We start from the raw sequence: 22,026 nt of genomic DNA, 5'->3' as shown, positions 1-22,026 counted from the left end.
GGACTCACTGGAACTCTCCAACTGTCAATTAAATTCTCTCACATGGCAGAAAACAGCCAAGCTGTGTACTTTCTTTTGAAAGATCTAATGAGCAGCACCACCAGGTAGGAAGAGAGGAAGGGAAAGAGCAGGATCAGAGGTAAGGAAAGTGCCAGGTTCTGCACTTGGGATGGGGCTACCCTGGATGTGTGGACAGACTGGGGAATTTGATACTGGAAAGCAGCGCTGAAGAAAGGGACCTGGGGGTCCTGGTTGCTGACAAGTTGAATTTTAGTCAGCAGTGCCCCAGGAGGGCCACCTGTGTCCTGGGGTGCCTCAGGCACAGCATCACCAGCCAGGCAAGGGATGGGATTGTCCTGCTCTGCTCTGAGCTGGGAGAGCCTTACCTCAAGTGCTGGGGGCTGGTTTGTTTGCCACAATATAAGAAAGATATAAAGCTATGGAAGAGTGCCCAAAGGAGGACCACAAGGAAGGTGAAGGGCCTTGAGGGAAAACCGTAGGAGGAGCAGCTGAGGTAATTTGGTCTGTTCAGCCTGGAGGAGACTGAGGTGAGATCTCATCACAGTCTACAACTTCCTCATGAGAGAAGAGGAAGGGCAGACACTGATCTCTTCTCCTTGGTGACCAGTGAGATGACTTGAAGGAGTGGCCTGAAGGTGTGTCAGGGAGGTTTGGGCTGGATATTAGAAAAAGGTTCTTCACCCAGAGGGTGTTTGGGCACTGGAACAGCTCCCTGGGGCAGTGGTCACAGCACCAGCCTGACAGTTCAAGAAGCGTTTGGACAGTGCTCTTGGGCACATGGTGTTACTCTTGGGGATGGTGCTGTGCAGGGCCAGGAGTTGGATTCAATGATCCTTATGGGTCCCTTCCAACACAGCATATTCTGTGATTCTCTACTTGCCTGCTTTCACTGTGAACCAAAATCAGGGAGCTGAGTTTAAGTGGGATTAAGACATGAACCTTTGCTCTCTGGAGCGGAGTGAAATCACTAATTTCAGGGGTTCTATGAATGGGACAAGGAGAGAGAATCTGGCCTTTTACTGTGCTGGGATTGATTTTAACTTCAGTGGTATCAAATCTTCTAATATGCAGAACAGTAATGTATTTTTCCTGTTTTTTTCATTTGTTCTGTTCTTCCCCATTCACTTCTTATAATGGGACCACACACAGGATTAAAGACACTACAAATCTAATTGCAGTCTGGAATGAATTTAAAGAGATGTAAAAATTCAGGGAGGGTGCAGCTGAGCTGGTTTTCTCCAACACAGCTTAACAAGATGCTTTGCTTGAATATTTACAGTGCTATGGAGGCCTATTCTTCATGAAGCTTTTAAATAATTTTTGAAGTTAGAATTTATGGCCCTTGGCACAATTTTTAGTATACTAGAAAATAAAAAAGAAATTAAAGAGTTGAGCATAAACAATGAAAATTGCATGTAGGTTTGCTCTGTGAAGATGACAGATGATTACAAGCACTTGAGTATCAGTTAATTTAGAAATTATCAGTTTCCACTTACTTTTCATGTGATCTCATTTATCACAGAAATGGTTGCTAGGATGCTATGCTTTGAAATTTGAAACTTTCTCCAGACAAAGAGCAATTGTGAAAAGGTTTTTTTAAACGTATTTTCTTTTTGGCAGCCTCTCTATAGTGAAATTATTGATGCTAAATGGTTTTCTTATATCAAGACTCCATCGTACTTAATTTATGGTTTATGTTAGATCTCTGAGTGAAGTTAAGCATGCATAAGATGTATGTATTCAGCTGACCTTAAACTCCTGTTAACTTTCTGTGCCTAATATTTTCTCCTTGCTCCTGGCAATTATGTTTCCATGTTACTGTTTAGATCATGGAAATAATTTTTCAGTGGTCACTAGCTTTCACCACTGAACAAATATGGAGACTCATGTAAAATGGAAGCTGTGTGTGTATAAGCTGAGTTGCTTAAAACCCCAGTGAGATGATGAATAGTGAACATTACATGCCTGCATGGCACCTTGGCTAAATCCTCTCAAATCCCAGTCCCTGAGATTTTTTAGCAAGTCTTGCGACTTTCCTCTCACCTTTTCTGTGTCAGGGTCACTTTAAACACTTTTAGTCTATTCCAGAGTATGCAGATGGAACTGGGATTCTGTCTGCAAGCACTGGAGATCACTTTTGACAGTCATGGCTTGCTGCTTTTGGCACAACCTTGCCTCATGCTGAGCAGGACAGTAGTTAGCTGCTGTAGGGAGCAGCCTGGCAAGAAGTCCTGAGTGAGAGGCAGAAATAGGAAGAGGTAAACAGACTAGAGAGCCCTTAATCCATGCAATGGGAGCAGCCACTGGAAGGAACAGGTCAGGGAATCTCAAACAGAAAGTCAACACTAAGCTTGTTTTGTATTTCAGAGAGAGAGGGTTTATACATTTCTTCTAAAAATTATGAAATACACACATATACCTATGAATATAAATACTTAGCTGGATAGTTCTGATCTCAACAACAGTTATTTGAATATTATATACTGAAGAATCTTCTTTGTGAATTTGAGACCCAGGAGGCCTGACACTTTATCCACTTATATCCTTTTCCTAAATGACTAGTTAATGCCAGAGGAATTAGTCCCCATATGCAATACTCCTGACTTAACTTTTGACATGTCAGAATGGGGCCAGGTAAGTTAGTAGACATGTAAGCCCATAAATGTTGTGGGATCCTGATTCAAAAGACAACAGGAATTGTGTTCATTGCACACAAGCTGTGACTGAGAAGAGTATTTACATCCTAAGAAATGGGCATTACATGCTATTGTCATGAAAAGAAACCAAAAATTATAGAGAAAAATCCAGCTCACTCCTCAGAACATCTGGGGAAAGCAGATGGATAGAAGGCTGATTCCAAGGAATATACAGGAGGTAGAGTGATCCACCCGCCCTCTGCTGATAACTCCTTCATCTGTTTCCTGCTTGTCCTGAAGTCTTAGAACCCATGAATGGTTTTGGGGTTGCAGGAAAGATGAATTGACTCTGAGACATTGGGGAAAATGCGAGGATAAAGACTCCACTTAAATGCCTGAAAGGGGAACACAATGTTGGGCTGGAGGGAGAGCACAATTACTTGCTGTGCTGAAGGTAACTGAGGGAGCTGGGGGTAGGGACAGAGAAAAGTACTTTATTCTAGTGTGGGATTCTCCAAGGAGGTATGAGCTCCACATTATGAAGCAATCAGTAAGCCAAATCCTTATAAAATATTTTAAATCAAGTCTTTTAGGAATAGCTCATAAAGCTCTGACTAACATACCCTCACTAGGAGTCTGAGAGAAGTTGACAACCATGCAAATGCCACCCACACAGCTGGTGGTTGTGGGCCCAGAAATCAGGGCATTCCAAAATCTGCAGGACAACACCTTATAACAATAAAGCAAGTCTCCCCTTCTGTTGATGGCATCCCTGTGGCTCCCAGGTAGGCTGGCATTAGTGTCTCTGCAACCCTCCTTTGAATGCACCAGCTCCCTGAGTATCCCTCTCCATTGGAAGGAAGAGACCTACCCCACAGACAGCTGCAGGGAGTACCATGGTTTTCTGATGTCCTCTAGCCAGATTTGTTGGCTTGCTAGAGGTTTTGCAGCACAGGTTGGCTGGAGCAGGGCCTGAGAATGTGAAGTGGTATGCTGGGAAGGAGGGAACACAAGCAGCATGTCTCCAGAGAGCAAAGATGGGAGTTCCTCTGTGGCTTATCAGCATTGATCACAGCAGGGTACAGGAAACTGGAGTAGTCTCATCTTGCTCAGGATAACCCAGGAGTTTAATTTAGGCAACTACAATCCCAGACATAAAACTAAAATGCAGTGTGTGTGACCACTGAGGTCCTGCATGAGGTATTCAATCACCTTGATGGCATTTTTCTTTGTCTACAAACTGATAGGTTTCATTTGGGGGGGGGGGGGGGGGGGAAAGAGGAATTTTTAAGCTGAATAAAAATCAGCACTTCAAAAAATATATAGTCCACCCTTCCTTGCTGTTTATAGGTCTCTAATTCGGTAGTGCTGCTGCAGCTGCCAAACTGTAGATTGGCTCAAAGTTATCATAACAACATTAATTTCTTATATATGAGGCGGTGTAGGAAGAATTGTATTTTCAAAAATCGTTAACTAAGTATGGAAGATAAAATAGATTACTTATAAACAGATATTTTTAGTTAAAAGAACTTGATTATATTAGAAGTTCTGGTCTATAAATATAACAGAGTTTGTGAATTGTTCCCATCTGTCTGGTCCCTGTCCTGTGTCAGTAGGGGGAAGTAGTAACTAAGACCTTCTCTGGCTTAGAAACTAAGTGCTTTCATCAGAGTATTTTTGTCCACCCTCCTTTCTCTCCCTCTTTTACATCAGCAAGAAGTTTTATTTATATTCTGCTATGAGATATTATATCTACTACGGAAAATTACTGACAATTGCTTTATCCAGTGATGCTTATGTCCAAGTAAATCTGCTTAGTTTACAACATTTTTTGTTAATCTGGATTAAAATACTGCAGGTGCTTCTCCCTGAAAGATATTAATATTGTTTCAATTAAGCTAATCACTGTAACAGCAGTTTTCTAAAAATTGCAGTGATGGTGGCTTTGAGGCATGCAGCATGAGCAAGGACACCTCTCGTTCCCTTTCCAGACTTCAGGCTGTCTCTCCAAATCTTGTGCCTGCCCTGAGCAGAGCCAGTTTAGCTCCACCCTCTGAGCAGTCCAGCCCTTATTTATATGAAGTCTGTGGTCCAACTGGCTTCAGATGGTGTGTGTTATGTGCGTGTGCCTGCCTCCTGAGTGAGTGAGACAAGCTGGGATCATGAGCCAGGGTTGTTCCAAGTGGTTTTAATCAGCAGCCCATTAGAGGAGAACGGAAAACTTCAAACAGGGTAAGAACCAAGTAAGTAAACCTAACTTTGAACTTGCAATCTGGACAAAACAAATGCAAATGAAAATCTTCATAATCTGTCAGTTTCCAGATAAATTATCACTTTTAGAGAGAAAGCTGTGCCTTCTAACAGGAAGAAGGAAATTTAAAAGGACTGGAATGAAGGAAACTGTAAAAACAAAGTGGGAATTGAGAATGCAAGAGAGAAAAAACAGCAAACGATTGTTCACAAAGTTGATACACTCTCTTACGTTTTTCAGCTGTGGACAGGACATGTTAAGCTTTAACCTCTTGCTTTCTTGAATACTACTGTCTGGCTGAGTAAGCAGTTCCTTTTGCAAAGGGGGTGAAGATTTCTGCTCTTCACCTGTCTGCTGGCAGGTTTGTTTTCCTGAGAGCGTGGAGTGGAAGAGCTCTCCACGGCTCCTTGCAGGATGCCCCATGGCGTGCTGCTGTTTTCTGCTGCTCACTTGTTGTTTGTTCACAGGTTGTTCCAGTAACTCCATGGGATGGTGTTCCCCAAACCTCTGCTCCTTTGGAACTTGTGACTTCTTGCCTGGCACCAGGAAAACACTCAGCAGCAGAAATGGGAAAATTCATGCTAGTTTTGGGTGAAGTGTGCCTCTGACGTTTTTTTATCCTGGCAAGACGTGGCTACTTGGACTGCATCTGCAATGTGGCAAAGGGCAAAGTGAGGTCGGCAAAGAGGCCATGGTGTGTGGGCAAGTCTCCAGATGCCGCAGGCTTTGTCGCCCTCGTCCCTTCCTTCTGGCCCTAGTGGTGGCCCTCTGTCTGTTCTGCCAGACCCTGACTCCTCTCATGACCAGCAGCATCCTTTCAGCAGTTGTTAATGGGATTGCACCCAACAAACTGACTAAAACACAGCAAGGAAGATACAAGGAGGTCTCCCCAAGCACCCTTCACTGCTTCCTCCCTGGCAGCAATTCAGAGACAGTGAAAAAGGTAAGTCAGCTGGAGCAGAGTGCTGAGCAATAATTAGCAAAGCAAGGGATAGCAAGTCTGGCAGGATCATCTGAGTCCAGCTAAAATTAGCCTAAGCTTGGAAGTCTGGGATCTGTATACAAACAAATGGGTGATCTAATGACAGCAGCATATGCACAAGCACATTCCCATGACCATCTCCTCAGTGTGCTGTTATTAACACAGGAATCCTGAAATCTTCAGCTGAAATATGGCATTGCTGTGTGACTCCAGGAAGATTTCAGTTTGCTGCACAGACCGTGCTTTATTTTGGCTTTAGGAATTGGTTTAGAGGCTTTACAGTACAGGCACGTAAATCAGGAGCCAGTGGGGTTTCATGGAAGTGACTGAGGCTGTTAATTGGCACAGGGACTGCAGCTGCCATGTATTAAAGTTATCTGCTCGTCAGCTCTGAACTTTACTGGAATTCTGCTGAGAAGCTGAATTTAACTACATTTGAGAAATAAAAGTTAAATTCAGCATCTCAAATGCAAAACTGCATTTGAGAAATAAAATAATATTTTCAAATCACACTGTATACTTTGGAATCTTTGTCTCAAAAATTTTACTTTGTCCATAGGTTACCTGACTTCATGTTTATTTTGGATAGGTTTCCTAGGATGGGTGTTAAAAACCTAACAAAAGGAGACGCTGTTATTTTTGTTGGAAAATGTAGCTTGTTAAATGGTCTCCAGACTGAGGTAGTTATTTTTACTCTGGAATCTGTGATCAGCACAAGCACAAATGTTTCAGGCTTCCTTCAGTCCTATAGAGGAGCTGCTAATGGTCCAGCAGATATCACACTGTGAAATTATCATTATGCTAACATTTTCCATACAACTTTAGCAGAAATATAAAAAATTTGTGACCTCGCAAATTCTGGACAGCAACCACATAAAGCAGTTCAAATATTTAAAAATAAAAAAAAAAGTACCAGGCTGCTTCTTTGATTAGCCAGAGTTCATAGTCTAAAAGGTCAGCAATATTGATTTTAGGAGAGCAGCTGTAAAGTGCATCTTCTGCAACAATCAAAAACAGATATGGAGAATGACTGTGGCATGAGCTCTTTAACCTTAACTCTTAAAATACTGGGTGTTTTTCTTACAGCACATACTGCATTTGTCATAATTTTATATTTTAATGACCTTTTAGTACACTAGGTACCCAGATTCAGATCTGATCTGCAATATGACATAAATAATTAAAGCTTAAAGGGAAATAAGCACAGCTGACATATGCGGGTTGCATTGTGTTACATCTATAGAAACAGTCCATTCCTTTTTACTCATTGCTGTTGTAATGGCAAAGAACATTTCATACCTTGGGCTACTTAATGTCTGCAGGAACTGGTGAAATAATGGCAAAGTTTTGCTAATATGCTGCTTGGCTGAAAATATCTGTAGTGTCTTCTTTTGCAAATTGCCTGAGAAAAAATGCAGATTGACATCTAACTTGGTGTGCTGGCCAATTGAAACAAGAAGAAAGCTTTTGTTTTTACAACATGCTGTACTTACTCCTCTCCAGCATACGTGGCTGAATGTGACTATAACATGCACATGCTGGACCTGCAGTACAGATGTGTGTATATTAATCCTTATAGGTATGTTTTCCAGGGCTGTGCTACCTTAACACATTCCTTTTCAAGTTCTTAAGACCACCCATAGCTGGCTCCCTGTTTGTCTTGAATTTTTCCTCTAGAGCATGATGAACAAAATGTCTTGCACATGTTGGGATGTTACTCTAAGTTGCTCTCTGTTTCCCAACTTTCTCTGCTGGTTGTGTGGGCTGAATAATAATCTCAGAGAACAGAAAAGACAAACCTCGCCAAAAATCTCTACCACTTTGCTTTGAAAGTGTGTTCTTGAACTGTGTATTTTCATCCACTGCTTATTCAAATAGCTGAACTGTTATCTGGCTTGATTTTATTGGGCACTCAGTAACATCTAAGACAGATGTCACCGCTGAAACTTTACACTGTTTTATTTTACAGTCACGTGCCCACTGACAGGAGCTAGTTTGGAAACAACTTTTCATTAAAGCTCTAGTTAAAATCTTCATGCATGAACCTGGAAAAATACTTTAAAATATAGTTATTCACATTTGTAATTAACTAGTCATACATGTATTCTTATTCAATAAATAGTCCAGCAAGAAAATTTAAATGCATTAAAAACAATCAATTATATAGTTAAATGGTGACTTAAAGCAAACACTGCATCACGTCTTATGAAATCTAAGTTCATGAATAAATTTTAAGGAAAATAAGACCCTGCTGGAGATAGTATTTTATAGGTAGCACGTAGTTTTTAGGGGTTTTGAGCAATTTGTTCTTGCTTCCTTCTTGTTCTTGCTTCCAGTACTGTGAGCCTGTTGTGAGAATTTGGTTCTGATTGTTATTACAGGGGAAAAATCCCCTTCCAAAATCTAATAATGTCTTCATTTGGAGTATGCATAGCACTAAGTGCCTCAAAAAAACCCCACAAAACCAAACCAAAAAAAAAAAAAAACAAACCAAAAAAACCCTGGCATCTTTTATGAGCCATTTGTTGGAAGCAAAGGAAGAGACCTTAGGAAAAGTCCAGCTTTGCCAATGTATTTCTGATATCAACTTTCACTTCATTTTGAAAAGTTACAGACAAGTGTGGAAGAAGCATGGGGATAGACATTGTCAATTACATCTGTAAATGTGTCATCCAGGATGCTCTGGGATGGAGCCCTTCCTGTTGGGCACATAGTACAAGCTGTCTTTTTTAAATTGCAAAAATGCAGATTTCATTCATAGCCTGGAAAACTAGACAGAGCTCATAGTACTCCTCTCTCTGATATCACACAGTTTTAAAAGCTGCCAGAGATCTTATCCTGAAGCTTTAAATTCACAGGAACAGAGGTCAAAATTCTAGTACAAAATTAAATGTTAATATCTGAAGCATGAAAAATAGAAGGCTTATTTCTGAATCTCCAGCATTAAAGGCAGTAGAGCGTGATACCACATCTAGCAGAAAGCTGTCTGCAGGTTTAGCAAGGCAGGAAGGATGAAATATTTGTGAATATATACAGTAGGGAGAAGAGCTGGTGCTGTAGCATCAAAACTGGAATAGGTATCAACAACAACAACAGAAAAAGCCATACAAACCCTCTGTGTAGTTTGCCTGGCATAGTATTGTGCCAAAAATACTTTTGGTACCAGCCAGCCAGCTGTAATACTGTTATGCTTATCTTAAGTAATTTTACTCTGCTTCTCTGCCAGTTTTGAGAAGAGCTAATTATCTGGTTAAGCTGTGCTTCCACTCACAGAATTAATTCAGCCAGAGGCAATTTAGATGTCTCTGCACATGAGTAATTTTGCCCAGGTAGATGGTGTACCTCTCTGCTGGGTAGAAAGTATTTAGACTCTACTGTTTTTAGGAGGGCTCATACCTGGTGTTCAGTTGCTTTCCCAGTCATAAAAGACCCAAAACCACTTTTCCTTTTTTTCTTAAAAGGCCCAATTCCCAAGCCATTAAGCTTTACATCCAGGCTCAAATTGTGAGCCTGGTTCACCATACTGGCAATGGGAATTTCTGTTGGATCCTGGAAAGCAAGATTCTTTTCCTTATTTCTTCCACAGCTGGAGAAAAAGAAGGAGGAAATTATTAATCATCTTTTATAGTTATTACTCCTGTGATAGGCACTTTTTTTGGCATATTAGTTTTCCAGCCATTGTGAACATATTTAAACAAAAAACAAATACACAAAAAAATTTCCCATTTTAAATTGGGTTCCGAAAGAGATTATTTCATGGATACTCACCAGACTTCACATCCCCTGGCCATTTAGGCCAGCTGAGAACAAGAAAACAGAGAAGATACACAGCTGATTATATGAGAACTTGATGAGTGGGTTAGGCTGGCATCCAAATAAATGAAATACCACAGGTGTGTCAAAAAAACCGCTGTCTTCCTTTTAAGGCCCTGAACCTGGCATTTATGTTTTGTGTAAAAGATGTATCTCAAAGAGGAACTATACTGAAGTGAGCAAACAGCAAGGACAAGAAAAGGCTTTTTATGGCTTCATTCTGAACAAACAGGATAGGATATAATTTCCTAGAAGTGGACAGTATGAAAGATTCAAGATAATAACAGCCTGATGTGGCCATATTTGAAAGATGCTATGTAGAAAAAGAAGGAAAAAAAAAAGAAAAAAAAAAAGGGAAACATGATGGTTTAATCTTAACCAACATCTAGAGGAAGATGCAGTTGAACATCTTGCATAGGTTACTGGGCCAGGCATCTATATTTGAAAATTGACAGCGAAATTACTGAAAAGCTGAGAAAATGTTACTAGAACATTAGAACACTGGACATCCAGAGTGGAATTATCCTCTCTTTACTTGAGTGCTCCACTCTGTCAGAGGCAGAAAGCTGCACTTCACAGTCAGTGGAAATGAGACTGTGTCTAATGCAAAATTCATCATGAATTAATACAGCCATTAGAACAATTCTAGTGAATTTCATCCTCTAAAGACATGTCTCCTTTTCTATTGATTTTTTTTTTATGGAATATGCCCACTTCAGACAAAATAAGCAGGCAACAAAGGAGACAGGAGCAGAGTCTGTTATGGAAGAAGGCATGGGGAAAGGAAAGAGATGTAGGAGATGTAGGAGAGTAGGGAACTACAGCTGCAAAGTAATAGTAACCTCAGAAAGTACAGAACAGATTGTGTACAGAGATGGTTGAATTTGTGCAAGGGAAGAGAAAGCGAGATGAGAATGGAAGTGGAAAGAAAAGAAGACAAAGCTAATGAGAACTTTTGAAATGTAAATATCTGAAAAAGGAAAATTGAAGCTGGATAATAGAATGAGATGATTTTTGCTGTTATGCAGAATGGAGAGAGCTCTGGATAGAAAAGATTGCATTATGCATAATAAGGTTTGATCCATTTTTAAGGTTTGATGCATTTAAAAATAAAATTAACTTAAAAGCTACTGTATAGAATAAGTATGGGAATGAGAACTTTTCACAAAAGAACAAAGAACTTTGCTAGTATGGAAGCTGTTGCAACTAGAAAGCAATCAACATAGGAGGGTACAGTATCAGCAACTGCTTTCCTTGGAATGATACCACATTCACATTGCCCCTATGAAAGCAGGACATTTGTTTTCCCCTTTTGTAATACGGCACTAAGGAAACAACTATTTTTACTGAGCAGATAGCTAGAGATATTCTGGTGATAAAGGGCAAGGCTATTGTGGTAGCAGTCAGGAAAAAGGGGCAGGGTGGAGGCTTTGCAGGAAGAGAACTTTGGGAAGGACACATGAGGAGCAAATGGAGGCAGAATCTCACTCCTACATTTCACTGCAACTTCCTCCAAAACGAGGTGTTTTGGTAAGTGGTAGGATTCTAGTTCTACTGTCTGTCTTAAGACAGGGCCGTTGGTAAGTGGTAGGATTCTAGTTCTACTGTCTGTCTTAAGACAGGGCCGTTGGTATCATGAACTACATGCAGGCATAAAGCAAAAAACATTTTGATAAAATATCTCTGTACTTACTGCTCAGAGTGTTGGTGATGACTGTGCAAATAACTCCAGTGTTGCTCTTGGATTTATAATATCATCAGAAGACAGCCATCAAAGTAATGCCAATAATCCAATTGCTTGTTCTGTATTTATCCAACAAATAATTCAAAGCAGAATTACATTTCAGCCATTTCATTCTACAACCAAGTCCTTTCTGATTAGGAAATTCAACAGAACATAATTCAAACACATTTCAATATCCTCCAGAAAGTGAAACAGGAAATTAACTTCTCTCTCACTTCTTGATATAGCAGCTATGCACACTTTTAAATAAAATGGTAGTATGAATAACTTACTATTTCTATGAACTCTTATGCAAACACAAAAAGGAATTTAGAAGTCACATTTGGAGTTAATAAACATCTGCATAGTCCCATAAATGAGTGGCTTGGGGTATTAGAACCACATACTAAGTTTTTATTATCATTCTTCTTATTGATGCTGTTCAATAATAGTTCAATATTTTCTGGGAGTCCCATTCATGTATTTTTTGTAATGTTGTTCTGCTAGGTGATATTTAGTAGCAAAAGTAGATGCTGACTTCCTTTGCTAGCTAAATGGGAATTTAGGCTGTTCACTGCCTGTGAATATCGCTAATAGTACTGGCCTTGTTTTTATAGGGCCGGTTTTCCTTTGTGGTATTTTTGTTGCGCTCTGCTTTCATGCAAAGGCCTTTTGGTTTGCACAGTTGCTCATGCATCTCCTTTGCAGCTGCTCAGTACCGGCAGGAAGAAGTGGGGTTAAAGTAAGCTGAAGTCAAGTTACTTGAAGCTACTGGACCAACTCTCTGACAGTCTTGGCTAGCTCAGTGTGAAAAGTGGCTGCTTGTAATCAACACAAGCTAATGTGGGACTAATGACACCAGAACTGGGTAGCTGAAAAGATGATTCACAGTTTTTGAGCTCTTTCCTGAGAGAAGCTTAGGCTGACATGAGTTGGGCCATTATGTTAGGATGGAGAATTTTGTTTCTGCAGCTGAAGTGATAGTCAGTGAAAATCTATGGCAACAGTTCAAACTGAATATTTACTTCTTTTCCAGGCATAGACAATGCATCAAAATTTATGGAATTATGTAATATTCTTGGAATCTGAAAAAGCTGCCAAGGAACTGTTTTGCTCTCTTCAACTTGAAATATCTTCACTATTTTCTTCTTGGCCAAAACAAAAACAGTAATTATACATCATAAGATTCAGTTACTGACCAAATTCTAGATTTTTGGAACAACCCAGAAATTCTGTACAATAGAGGAAAGCTTCAGAGACTAGTAGAATCAATTATATCTTTATACATTCATAACCTAGAATTGGATATACCGGTTTCAAGGGAAATGTCAAAACATTTTCTTTTTAATAGAGAACTTCACAGCTCCTTGGAAGTTGCAGACAGACTGAACTAAGAATTGCAACTCTGAAAATGGATGTCTATTTTCAGTTGCAAAAGGATGGTTATATAATTAATCATATTTTATATTATATAAACTGGGCCTTTTATCTTGTTTGTTAGGACATCAAAGAAGTATACATTTGATACAATTAAAAAAAATCTTTAATAAATTTTAATGGAGCTCAGTTTGTTTTCTTTTGTGTTTTTCATGTTATTCTGTAAAGTGAAAACAAAACTACAAAATTCATTTTTATGCATTTTTATTTACTTTACAGCCCATTCTGGTTTGTTTGGACCAGTTGTTAAGGCTGTGGATCATCTGTGTAACAGCCAATTAACCTAAAATGAGGTCAGTGACTCAGCTAAGTGCAGTATTTTGTAAGCTGTAAGAGCACATATATCATGTCAAAGCTGACATAGGTCTCATCCAAAATCACATGGGAAATCTCAGCCTCGCTGTAATGCCTTATTAATTTCTGTGAAGAAAAGCACACTATTTTCTAGGTATGACATGGGCTGCAGATGTTCTTACCAATCCCTTTCATGTAAGATACATTGAACCTGTAATAAACTCACCTACTAACAAATAGTCTGAGTCTTCAAACTGAGAAAGAGTTGCTGAGAAAGAGAAAAAAATTGCTGGGACATGGGAACATTTGACCATTTACCAATTATTCTCAAAATTTTTAAATGTTATGGATACATTTTTTGTGTGTGTCTGTCTGCTGTACATTAAAATCATAGGAATGCCCAAAAAATCAGAACCATAAAATGTGGAAATATGTGAACAGCTTATTTTCATCTATTGTACGCTGCTTCTCTTGTATTAACTCTCTGTCCAGACCTCATTTTTATGATTGAGAAACATTTTATGAAAACCAGCAGACTCTTTATATATATAAATATGACTGTTATTGGTACAATATTGGAAATTCTGAAAAACATCTAGTAGTAACTAGATCAGCATGTCCAGTGATGCAAGGCAACTTGTATAAAGCTTTGGAAAAAAGTATGGAATCACTTGCTACAAGCATGCAGTTGGCCAGATTTTAAAAAATAAAATTCTATGTAGCTGACAACCCGCCCCACACTGCACTGGCTTGGCAAACAGAGAGGACACGTTGCATGTATAACCTGGACTGCAAATCGCTATGAAAGGACAGGGCAGAGAAAATAAATTTGGCAACACTAAGAATGGATCTCAAGCAAGTACCCTAAAAGGTGTGGATATACTTCATATTATTAAATAGTACCAGATTAGACATCAGGTCAAGCTGTTAAATTTAGGCTCCTGAATTGCTTCCATGTCCCAGAGACGCCGTTGCGGCTCTTGCGGAGGCTGGTGGACAGAAGCGCCTGTACCCAGCGCCGGTACGCAGCGCCCGGCCGGCGGGCAGGGCGCCGGGGCACAGGTCAGTGTGTCCCTCCCCGCTCGCTCCCTCCCAGCACTGCGGCAGCAGGTGTCTCCGGAGTGAGTGTCCCAAGAAAAGTCCCCGGAGAAGCGGGTGCTGTGCTCTGTCTGTGAGGGCTGTCGCAAGCCCTCTGATCACCCATCGGCGCCCGGTGGGAGCCGGACGCTGCGTGGGCCCCGCGGAGGCGCTCCGGGCCCTTTCCTGTGTGTTTTGTGGAAATGACCCAGGTCACTGCCGCTGCCTGAACTTCCTCTTTTTTTTTTTTTTTTTTTTTTTTTTTTTCTTTCTTCCCCTCCTACGGTGTTATCAGTATACTGTTGAATATTCGTCACTGCCAAGCCAGAGCGTTGTACACACAGCAGCCCTTAGCCCTTCCCCAGGGACCTGAGGAAGATGCCTTCCGCATCAAGGCTGGCGCTGGGGCGGGATCTTCCCTGGCACACCCCGCTGCAGGCAGGCGGGCTGAGCCCCTGGGGACGCCTCGGGGCTGGCTGGTTCCTGTCCTCTGTGCCTCGTCCCTCGGGCCCGGAGGGCACCGGGGCCAAGGCCTGTTGCAGCACATGTGCCAGTGGGAGAGCCCTGGGATGCTGGCCCTGGAGTACTGGCCACAGTGGAATGGAGCCAGTGCTGTTTGCTTAGTGTTTGAAGCAAAATACTTCAGAGGTGACACTGCAGGAGGCTTTGCTTCCAGGAAAAAAGGTGTGTTTTCCTGGCATAAAAAAAGTTATGGTAATTGTTAGTGAGGAGGGAGGCATACAAAGTGAGGTCACATCCAAGGCAGGACCCTCGCCCCAGGCCACGCGGGGAGGGAGGGAGCAGGAGAAGCCATAATCGCCAGCAAAAATGGAACAGGAGCAGAGACGCTCCCGGTGTGCAGCCCCTCTATACTCCCCACGTGTCCCCAGTTCACCCGGCAGCGCTGGCCCCTGCAGCACACGTGGGATGGAAAATGGAATTTTCTTGCAAAATAAAGCAAAAGCAGTCTCTGTCTTCTGGGTTTCTTCCACGATTCAAGTGAAAGTAGGAAATGGAAAGTAGGAAGTGTTTGGCTGCAATGCCTGAAGAGGAGGGAGAGAGAAGGAAGAAGAAGGGAGAAGTGAGAAGGAAGAAGGGAGAAGTGTTTGGCTGGAATGCCTGGAAGGGAGAGAGAGCACAAGAGAGGGGCTGGGAGAAGGGCTGGATTTAGGACTAGGGAGGGAGGGAAATGAAGGGCTGCCAGCAGCTGCTGGCGCTGCAAGAGAACAGGAAATAGAGAAGAGGAAAGGAAGGAGGGGCAAAGGCAGAAGGGGACAAGAGTGACGTTGCTGTGATGGGCAAGGGCCATCTGAGACTCGAACACTGTTCCTGCCGCTTGTTTAATGTGTTTGAAAAATTCTGGGATGTCAGGAACGCTGTCAAACAGGTGACCTAACACAGTTCCGATGACTTCACCCTGTGTTATGTGTGCTTACTCTGGCCAGCAAGGATCAACCTTTACTTGAATATCTCAGTTGCTAAACTAGTTTGGGGTTGCACGTTTAGCAAATATATGTGGAAGACTCTGATAGTGTTGTATTTTTTCAGGGTCCCTTCATCAATAGTGCTAATGCTTTCCATGGGCAATGACAGCCCTGGAGCAAAAGAACATTTGGTGTTTGTTAGTAGCAAAGGGCTCTGAAATAGTTTGTGCTCTTTACTGCTGCAGAAAAGCTTACACTTCAGCCAAGCACAATGTAAAACTGCATCCCACACTCAGGGGACTGCTGAGAAGAGTGACTTTAGCAGTAGATCCCAGATCTATAAACAACTAGACACAACTTGAAGGACATTTATTTGTATAAAAGCATCTGTCTCTTTTCAGCATAGTCTACTGTGCAAAAAATGTGGTGACTTGTTTGTGTAGTACTTCCTATCTCCAGTGATAAGCTTACTAAAATTAGGAGTTATAACTTAACTTTTAAACTGCTGACAACTGTTGAATTTCACGAATTTGCAAAGAACTAATTTAATGTCCTGAATTTAATCCCTGCTGGTATGTTTCAATCCTAAAGACAAATATATTTCACCAAAATAAAGTCTTGGTTTTTAATGGTGTTTTTATTCCCACATTGAGCATCCTATTTTTATGCTTTATTTTACTGGGGTTTGAACAGCAAGGTTTTGGGGTGGGGGGCTACCAGGGTGGCTTCTGTGAGAAGCTGCCAGGAGCTTCCCCATTCCCCATGTCCCACACAGTCAATGCCAGCCAGTTCCAAGACAGACCTGTCACTGGCCAAGGTTGAGCCCATCAGTGATGGTGATAGCAACTCTGGAATAACAGATTTTAAAAGGGGAAAAAAGCGATTGTGCAACTGCAAACCAAAGAGAGGAGTGAGGATGTATGAGAGGAGCAACTCTGCAGACACCAGGTCAGTGAAGGAAGAGAGGGAGGAAGTGCTTCAGGCACCAGAACAGAGCGTTACCTGCAGAATGTGATGAAGACTGTGGTGGGGCAGGCTGTCCCCTGCAGTCCACAGAGGTCTGCAGTGGAGCAGAGATCCACCAGCAGGCCATGGAGTACCCATGCTGGAGCAGTCTGTTCCTGAAGGACTGCGCCCAGTTGAAGAGGCCCACGCTGGAACAGTTTGAAGAATTGCAGCCTGTAGGAAGAACTCACGTTGGAGAAGTTCGTGAAGGACTGTCTCCAATGGGAGGCACCCCACACTGAAGCAGGGGAGGAGTGTGAGGAGTCCTCCGGCTGAGGAGGAAGGAGCAGCAAAGATAATGACCAAGCCCCCAGTCCCAGCCCCCTTTCTCCACTGAGGGAGAGAATTTGGGAGGGAAGCTGAACCTGGGAAGAAGGGAGGGGTGGGGGGAAAGTGTATTGGTTCTATTTCTGATTATCTCACTCTAATTCCATTTATTATCAAACAAATCAGTTTCCCCAAGCTGCGTCTGTTTTGCCTGCGACAGTAATCAATTAATGATCTCTCCCTATTTTGATCTCTACCCACAAGACTTTTAGTGTATTTTTCCCTCTGTCCAGCTGCAAAGGGGAGTGGTAGGGTGGCTTTGGTGGGCACATGTCTTCCAGACAGGGTTAACCCACCACATTTATTTAAGACATAAAATAGCCCCCTTACCCAAAGATTTGATGGCAACGCCCCAGTGATTTGCCCTTTTCAGAAATTAATGTTATGTTTGCACTATGACTGTGTGTTTGGGGTGTCTCTTTTCCATTTTTTTCTTTCAATAAGCTCATACCCCCAGGTAGATATAGAGGAAAGGTTTTCTTTAGATGCCATTGTCCCTAGGCACTGTATGGGAAGACAGTAAGTGGTAGATTATCCACGTGTTCCTTGGGATTCATTGGAGATATCAGATACCTTTCCACTTGCTCTTATATACAAGTGTCTTTGCCAGTCTTCCTATGGGCTAGATGGTGTTGGACTAATAAGGCAATAAAGGACTGACAAGGTTACATTTAATTTTCTAGAGCACAGTAATCTCCAGTTCTGTTTAGGAATCCTGTGTATGATTTTACCCCAGTACGCTTCTTACTTTTCTTAATAATGCTGTATAGCAAAACTCAGATGCCTGCACATACTAACTGCATAGGACCCACATTCCTTGGAACAGTTCACCTGGGACCTACCAAGGCCCCTCTGTTCAGGTGACCACAGTCACAGTCAAAGTCAGATAGCAATTGCTGTTACCAGCTCACCAGAGCAGCCCAGATTTCAGGAAAAGTTGTTTCAACAAAGGGAAGAACATGGTTGAAAGATCCTTGAGTCCTAACCATAGCTTTCAAACCTTTATAGTATCAGTTCAAAATTAAGATAGAAAAAATGGAGAGGGAGACAAAATGGAATTTGTGGTCCAAAGTCCCTGATATAAAGGAAATTCTTAATGATACTAGAACTATTTTTGCTGTTGTCACACTAAGTTACTAGCTGCGTTTTGTGAAAAACAACAATTGTATTTTGTACTGCTGAGGAATGTCCTGTCTTACCACCATTGTCTTTGCACTGTGTTTGCTGTAGATTGATGCCTCCATTCTCCAGTACTTTGGAAGCCACACGAGAAGAGCAGTTCTCTATGCACCTCTTGCTCACCATGAAACTGACCGCCAGCTCTGTCAGCGCATCCTGGCAAAACATGGATATACAGTCACAGTCCTTGAAAACAGGGGACTCGTGGAAGATCTGAGGCATGAGGGCCCTTACAGTAAGAATTATTGGACTTAGTTAAAATGTTAATTAATAAGTGTAATCACTAAATGTAGAATTGATCCAGTGTTCTTCAAGAAATATAAAGCATAAAAACTCTGATAAAAGTAATGATAGAAGCCAAATTCTAGCCCTTCTCAGATGTGTGGATAATTTTCCACAGTTAGGTGATTCTTCCATTAGCTATATCCTTCTGTAAAAAAATGCAGCAGACTAGTTCATCATAGTCTTGACAACTAAATCAGATCGGTTTGGTTCCTGATGACTTCTCATACCAACTTCATCAGTATAATGAAGAATTTCAATAGAATGTTTCATAACAAAACACGTACCTGCTACATTTTCTACCTTATCCTTTTCTCTCCTAAAGAAAACTTGTTTGTGTGAAGGTTATTTTTTCCTCTAGTAATGTTTTGATTGTTCTGTAAATTTGTTATAGAACACAATATGGAACATTTTGCACTTGATGCTGAATCTGGGATAGATTATTGTTGGTTCTCAATTCCTCTTGAAATTTGATCTGCACTTCAAGCAGTCTACTGAAGAATCCTGATCTCTTGCAGAAAGGACTGTAGCTTGATTGTGTAGAGTTACACTGTGCTTGATAGAGAAGCTTGGGCACCAGCTAGATATGTGATGACCATATTTGAGTGTTCTTGGACACCTCAGAGGTATGAACTGAAACTGTGATGCCAGTTTGGTCTTGGAAGTCAATTCAGGAAATGGAAGGCTTTGAAAAAAGTACATAGGCTACTATTCTGCCAGAAGAAAAATGGAATAGTTGGATATTTCTTATGCTAAAGGGAGTACTCTTTGCATCATTCAGGCTTGCAATATACTTCTGGAGCTACCAGAGAGCTTGGGTTTGCTTTGAGTTTTAACCAAAACAGATAATTTCATAGATAAAATCACAGTTACTTAGCATGCTTGAGATTGCTCAAAATTCCCTCACTGATTTCAAGTTTCTCTAAAAAACTTTCTTGAAAATGAGATACATGTGGTTTTCTTTGGCAGGCTGTACCAAAAAAGTAGTAAAATGTCTTCATCTTACTCTTACTTTAATCTAGTTTTGTAGTCACCTTTTAGTGACTCTTTGCCTTGAGTGCTTTCCATCTCAGAGTGACAAGACGCACCATGTCTTGCAGGCTTTGCTAATGTCAGATGCGCTGCAGAAAAAAGTTGGTGTCTCTGGGGACCACGTGCACCATCTCTGTGAAATACTTTTGTTTCCAATGGCCAAGGAAGTGGGTATGCCAAATTCAGTTACAACTTATAAAAAAGAAAAAAAAAAGACTGTACTAGATTTTCCTACAGTGCTGAGTTCAGATTGAAGTTCTCCTGTTTTTAAACTCAAAATATTGCCTGTGCAGAAGTGAGCTTAACTGTGGATATTTATACTTTACAGGCCAGAACCAGTACTTCCTGTAGTGTTTTTCCAGTAATAATAATAAAAAAAAAATTATAAAAAGCTCAGGTATTTTCCAGAAACATCCCACAGCTTTCAGCAGATGTTGGATTATGTAAAAACGTCAAATGCTTGCCAATTTAAGGCAAAGAGTAAGACTCTACTGCCATTTCATGGCAGCATAAATCTGCCTTTAACTGTTCGCTGTTAAGTAAGTGTCTAGCTTTAAGGTTATGTTTTAAAAACAAGAAAAAAGTAGTAGAGCGTGTCTACATACCAACCTAATGATCTTGTCTTTCAGCTAAGCAAATTACAAAGTTAATTTTCTTCCCCAGTAGATGATGGGGTTTACTCTTCTGGGTGGGATAGTACTCCTTATTTTGGAGAAGGGTATTTTGAGCTATACTTTGGCATAATATTTTTCTAATAGAAGTGTTATAAGTTATTAAAAATATGCTCCTTTAGGCCTCAATTAAAAATATATAGATAATGAACTGAGAAACACAGTATGAGTGCTGTGGAAAATCTAAAAAAAGAGTACATTTCTTATTACTTGGTATTACATAGCAGCTCTATAGGGTGCTTTTATTTGTGTGCAGTCTTTCTTACTCATGTATCTTTCAAAGTTCACTCTAAATTTGAAAGGATTTTTTTTTGTTTTGAATGGCTGAGAGCCAAGACTGTAGCTGAAGTCATATATGGAAAAAAATTCACCACAAAACATTCCTAACTTTTTTTTGTGCTGGCCTGCTAAGAATTTTGGGACCAGTTCTGCTGCTGTTTGAATCCCAAATGTGACAGCTCTGCACACTGATCTTCCAGAAAGATCCTCAACACCTGGGCTACAACACTGTGTTGAGTTCATTGCAGTCAGAAAGAAACATCAGGGGAATAGTTTTCTTCAGTGGAAATTTTTCACTTCTTACTAACCAACCAAAACCATTTTGAGTTTTGGTAACTGGAAAGCAGTTGGCTAAAATGAAAAAGAAAAAAAATTAATCATAGCAAAGAGACTGTGGTTTATGGGTTTACTATCAAAAATCCATACAGATGTATTCTGCAGTAAAACATAAATTATTCAAACCCCTAAATTTTCACTGAAAAATAGCTTTGTCAGTGAATTCTCAAGCAGCTTTGCTTGAACAAAACATAGTTTTGCTTTCACCATTCCTTAGCAATTAAACCCACATGGAGGGAAAATTTCATGGACTGATGATATCTGTGCCTGCTCGGAGCTCTTTGAGACTTCCTTTTGCAACAGCCCTAAATGAGCCAGTTTGCTGTAAGTTTAATATGTCTCTTACTCTGCTGCTGGGAGGGAGATAGAGAGGTGGAACTGTGTTACAACTGTGTTAGTAGCAGATGATGGAATAGTCAGATTTTGTAGAGAGATGGGATTACCACCTTGGGAAATCTGCTTTGACATGGTCAGTATCTCCAGTAAATATCTGTGGTAAATCTGTTTTGAAGTAAGCAGTTCAAAAGAAGTTGCTGATGAGCAAACAGCTCATCATAACAGCTGATAAGAAAGGTACCAGGTTGTATTGGCCAGCGCATCTACAAATGGCACGTTTGTTTGGTCTGACAGGTCTTCCTTCCTCCCTCCGTCCTTCCTTCCTTCCCTCCCTCCCTCCTTCCCTCCTTCATTTATAAAATGAGAAAATCTGCCTGTCCTCTGGAGAAAGCCCTACAAGCCTTACACTTACTTCCAGGCTTTCTCAGGGGAGATTTGCCATACTCATCTGTACAAGCCTCTGGGCTTCCTTGCCTCAGCCCAGGACAGAGCTGTGTTGCTCTATCAGAGTTGAGTGGGATAAGCCACCTGGCTTCAGAGCCCCCTTAGATCCTCCCAGAGTGGCAAATGCTTGGGAAGAACTTGCCAAATATTTTCCAGTGACTTGTGCCTTCTTCCCTGTTCTTCCATTCTGAGAAGCTCTCATCTCTGTTACCACAGTAAAGATTAACAGGTGTGTGTGTCTCTATGACTCTGTGCTACCCTGCCAACATTTTGACAACATTTTTTAAAAGGAAGGTTTTATCTCAGAAATTAATTTCACTAGTAGGCATTTCTGCCCTCCAAAAATAATGTTCTCTAGTTACTGCCTGCTGCCTGAATCTTTCCTGAATTCCATACTTTGCCCAGATGACATCTTCAAAGATAAATAAATTACTTATATCTTTTCTTACAGAGCCATCAGTTTTTCTGTCCTTTGCT

General features: G+C 41.0%; 1 protein-coding gene across 1 annotated transcript in view; it reads left to right on the top strand.

The window, feature by feature from the left end:
• Positions 1–4,599: 4,599 nt before the first annotated feature.
• The window catches only part of CPED1 (cadherin like and PC-esterase domain containing 1), a 140,701-nt gene continuing 123,274 nt past the window's right edge, over positions 4,600–22,026 (top strand). The window contains exons 1-3 of the mRNA XM_068189884.1: positions 4,600–4,889; positions 5,376–5,851; positions 18,221–18,404. Of these exons, the coding sequence (XP_068045985.1) occupies positions 5,600–5,851; positions 18,221–18,404 (436 nt within the window). The 5' untranslated portion in view covers positions 4,600–4,889; positions 5,376–5,599. The remainder of the gene's footprint in view (positions 4,890–5,375; positions 5,852–18,220; positions 18,405–22,026) is intronic.

The sequence above is a fragment of the Anomalospiza imberbis genome, chromosome 5 (genome assembly GCF_031753505.1).
Source record: "Anomalospiza imberbis isolate Cuckoo-Finch-1a 21T00152 chromosome 5, ASM3175350v1, whole genome shotgun sequence".
Classification (NCBI taxonomy): domain Eukaryota; kingdom Metazoa; phylum Chordata; class Aves; order Passeriformes; family Viduidae; genus Anomalospiza; species Anomalospiza imberbis.
Note: the sequence above shows the minus strand (reverse complement) of the source record. Positions and strands in the feature narration are given on the sequence as shown.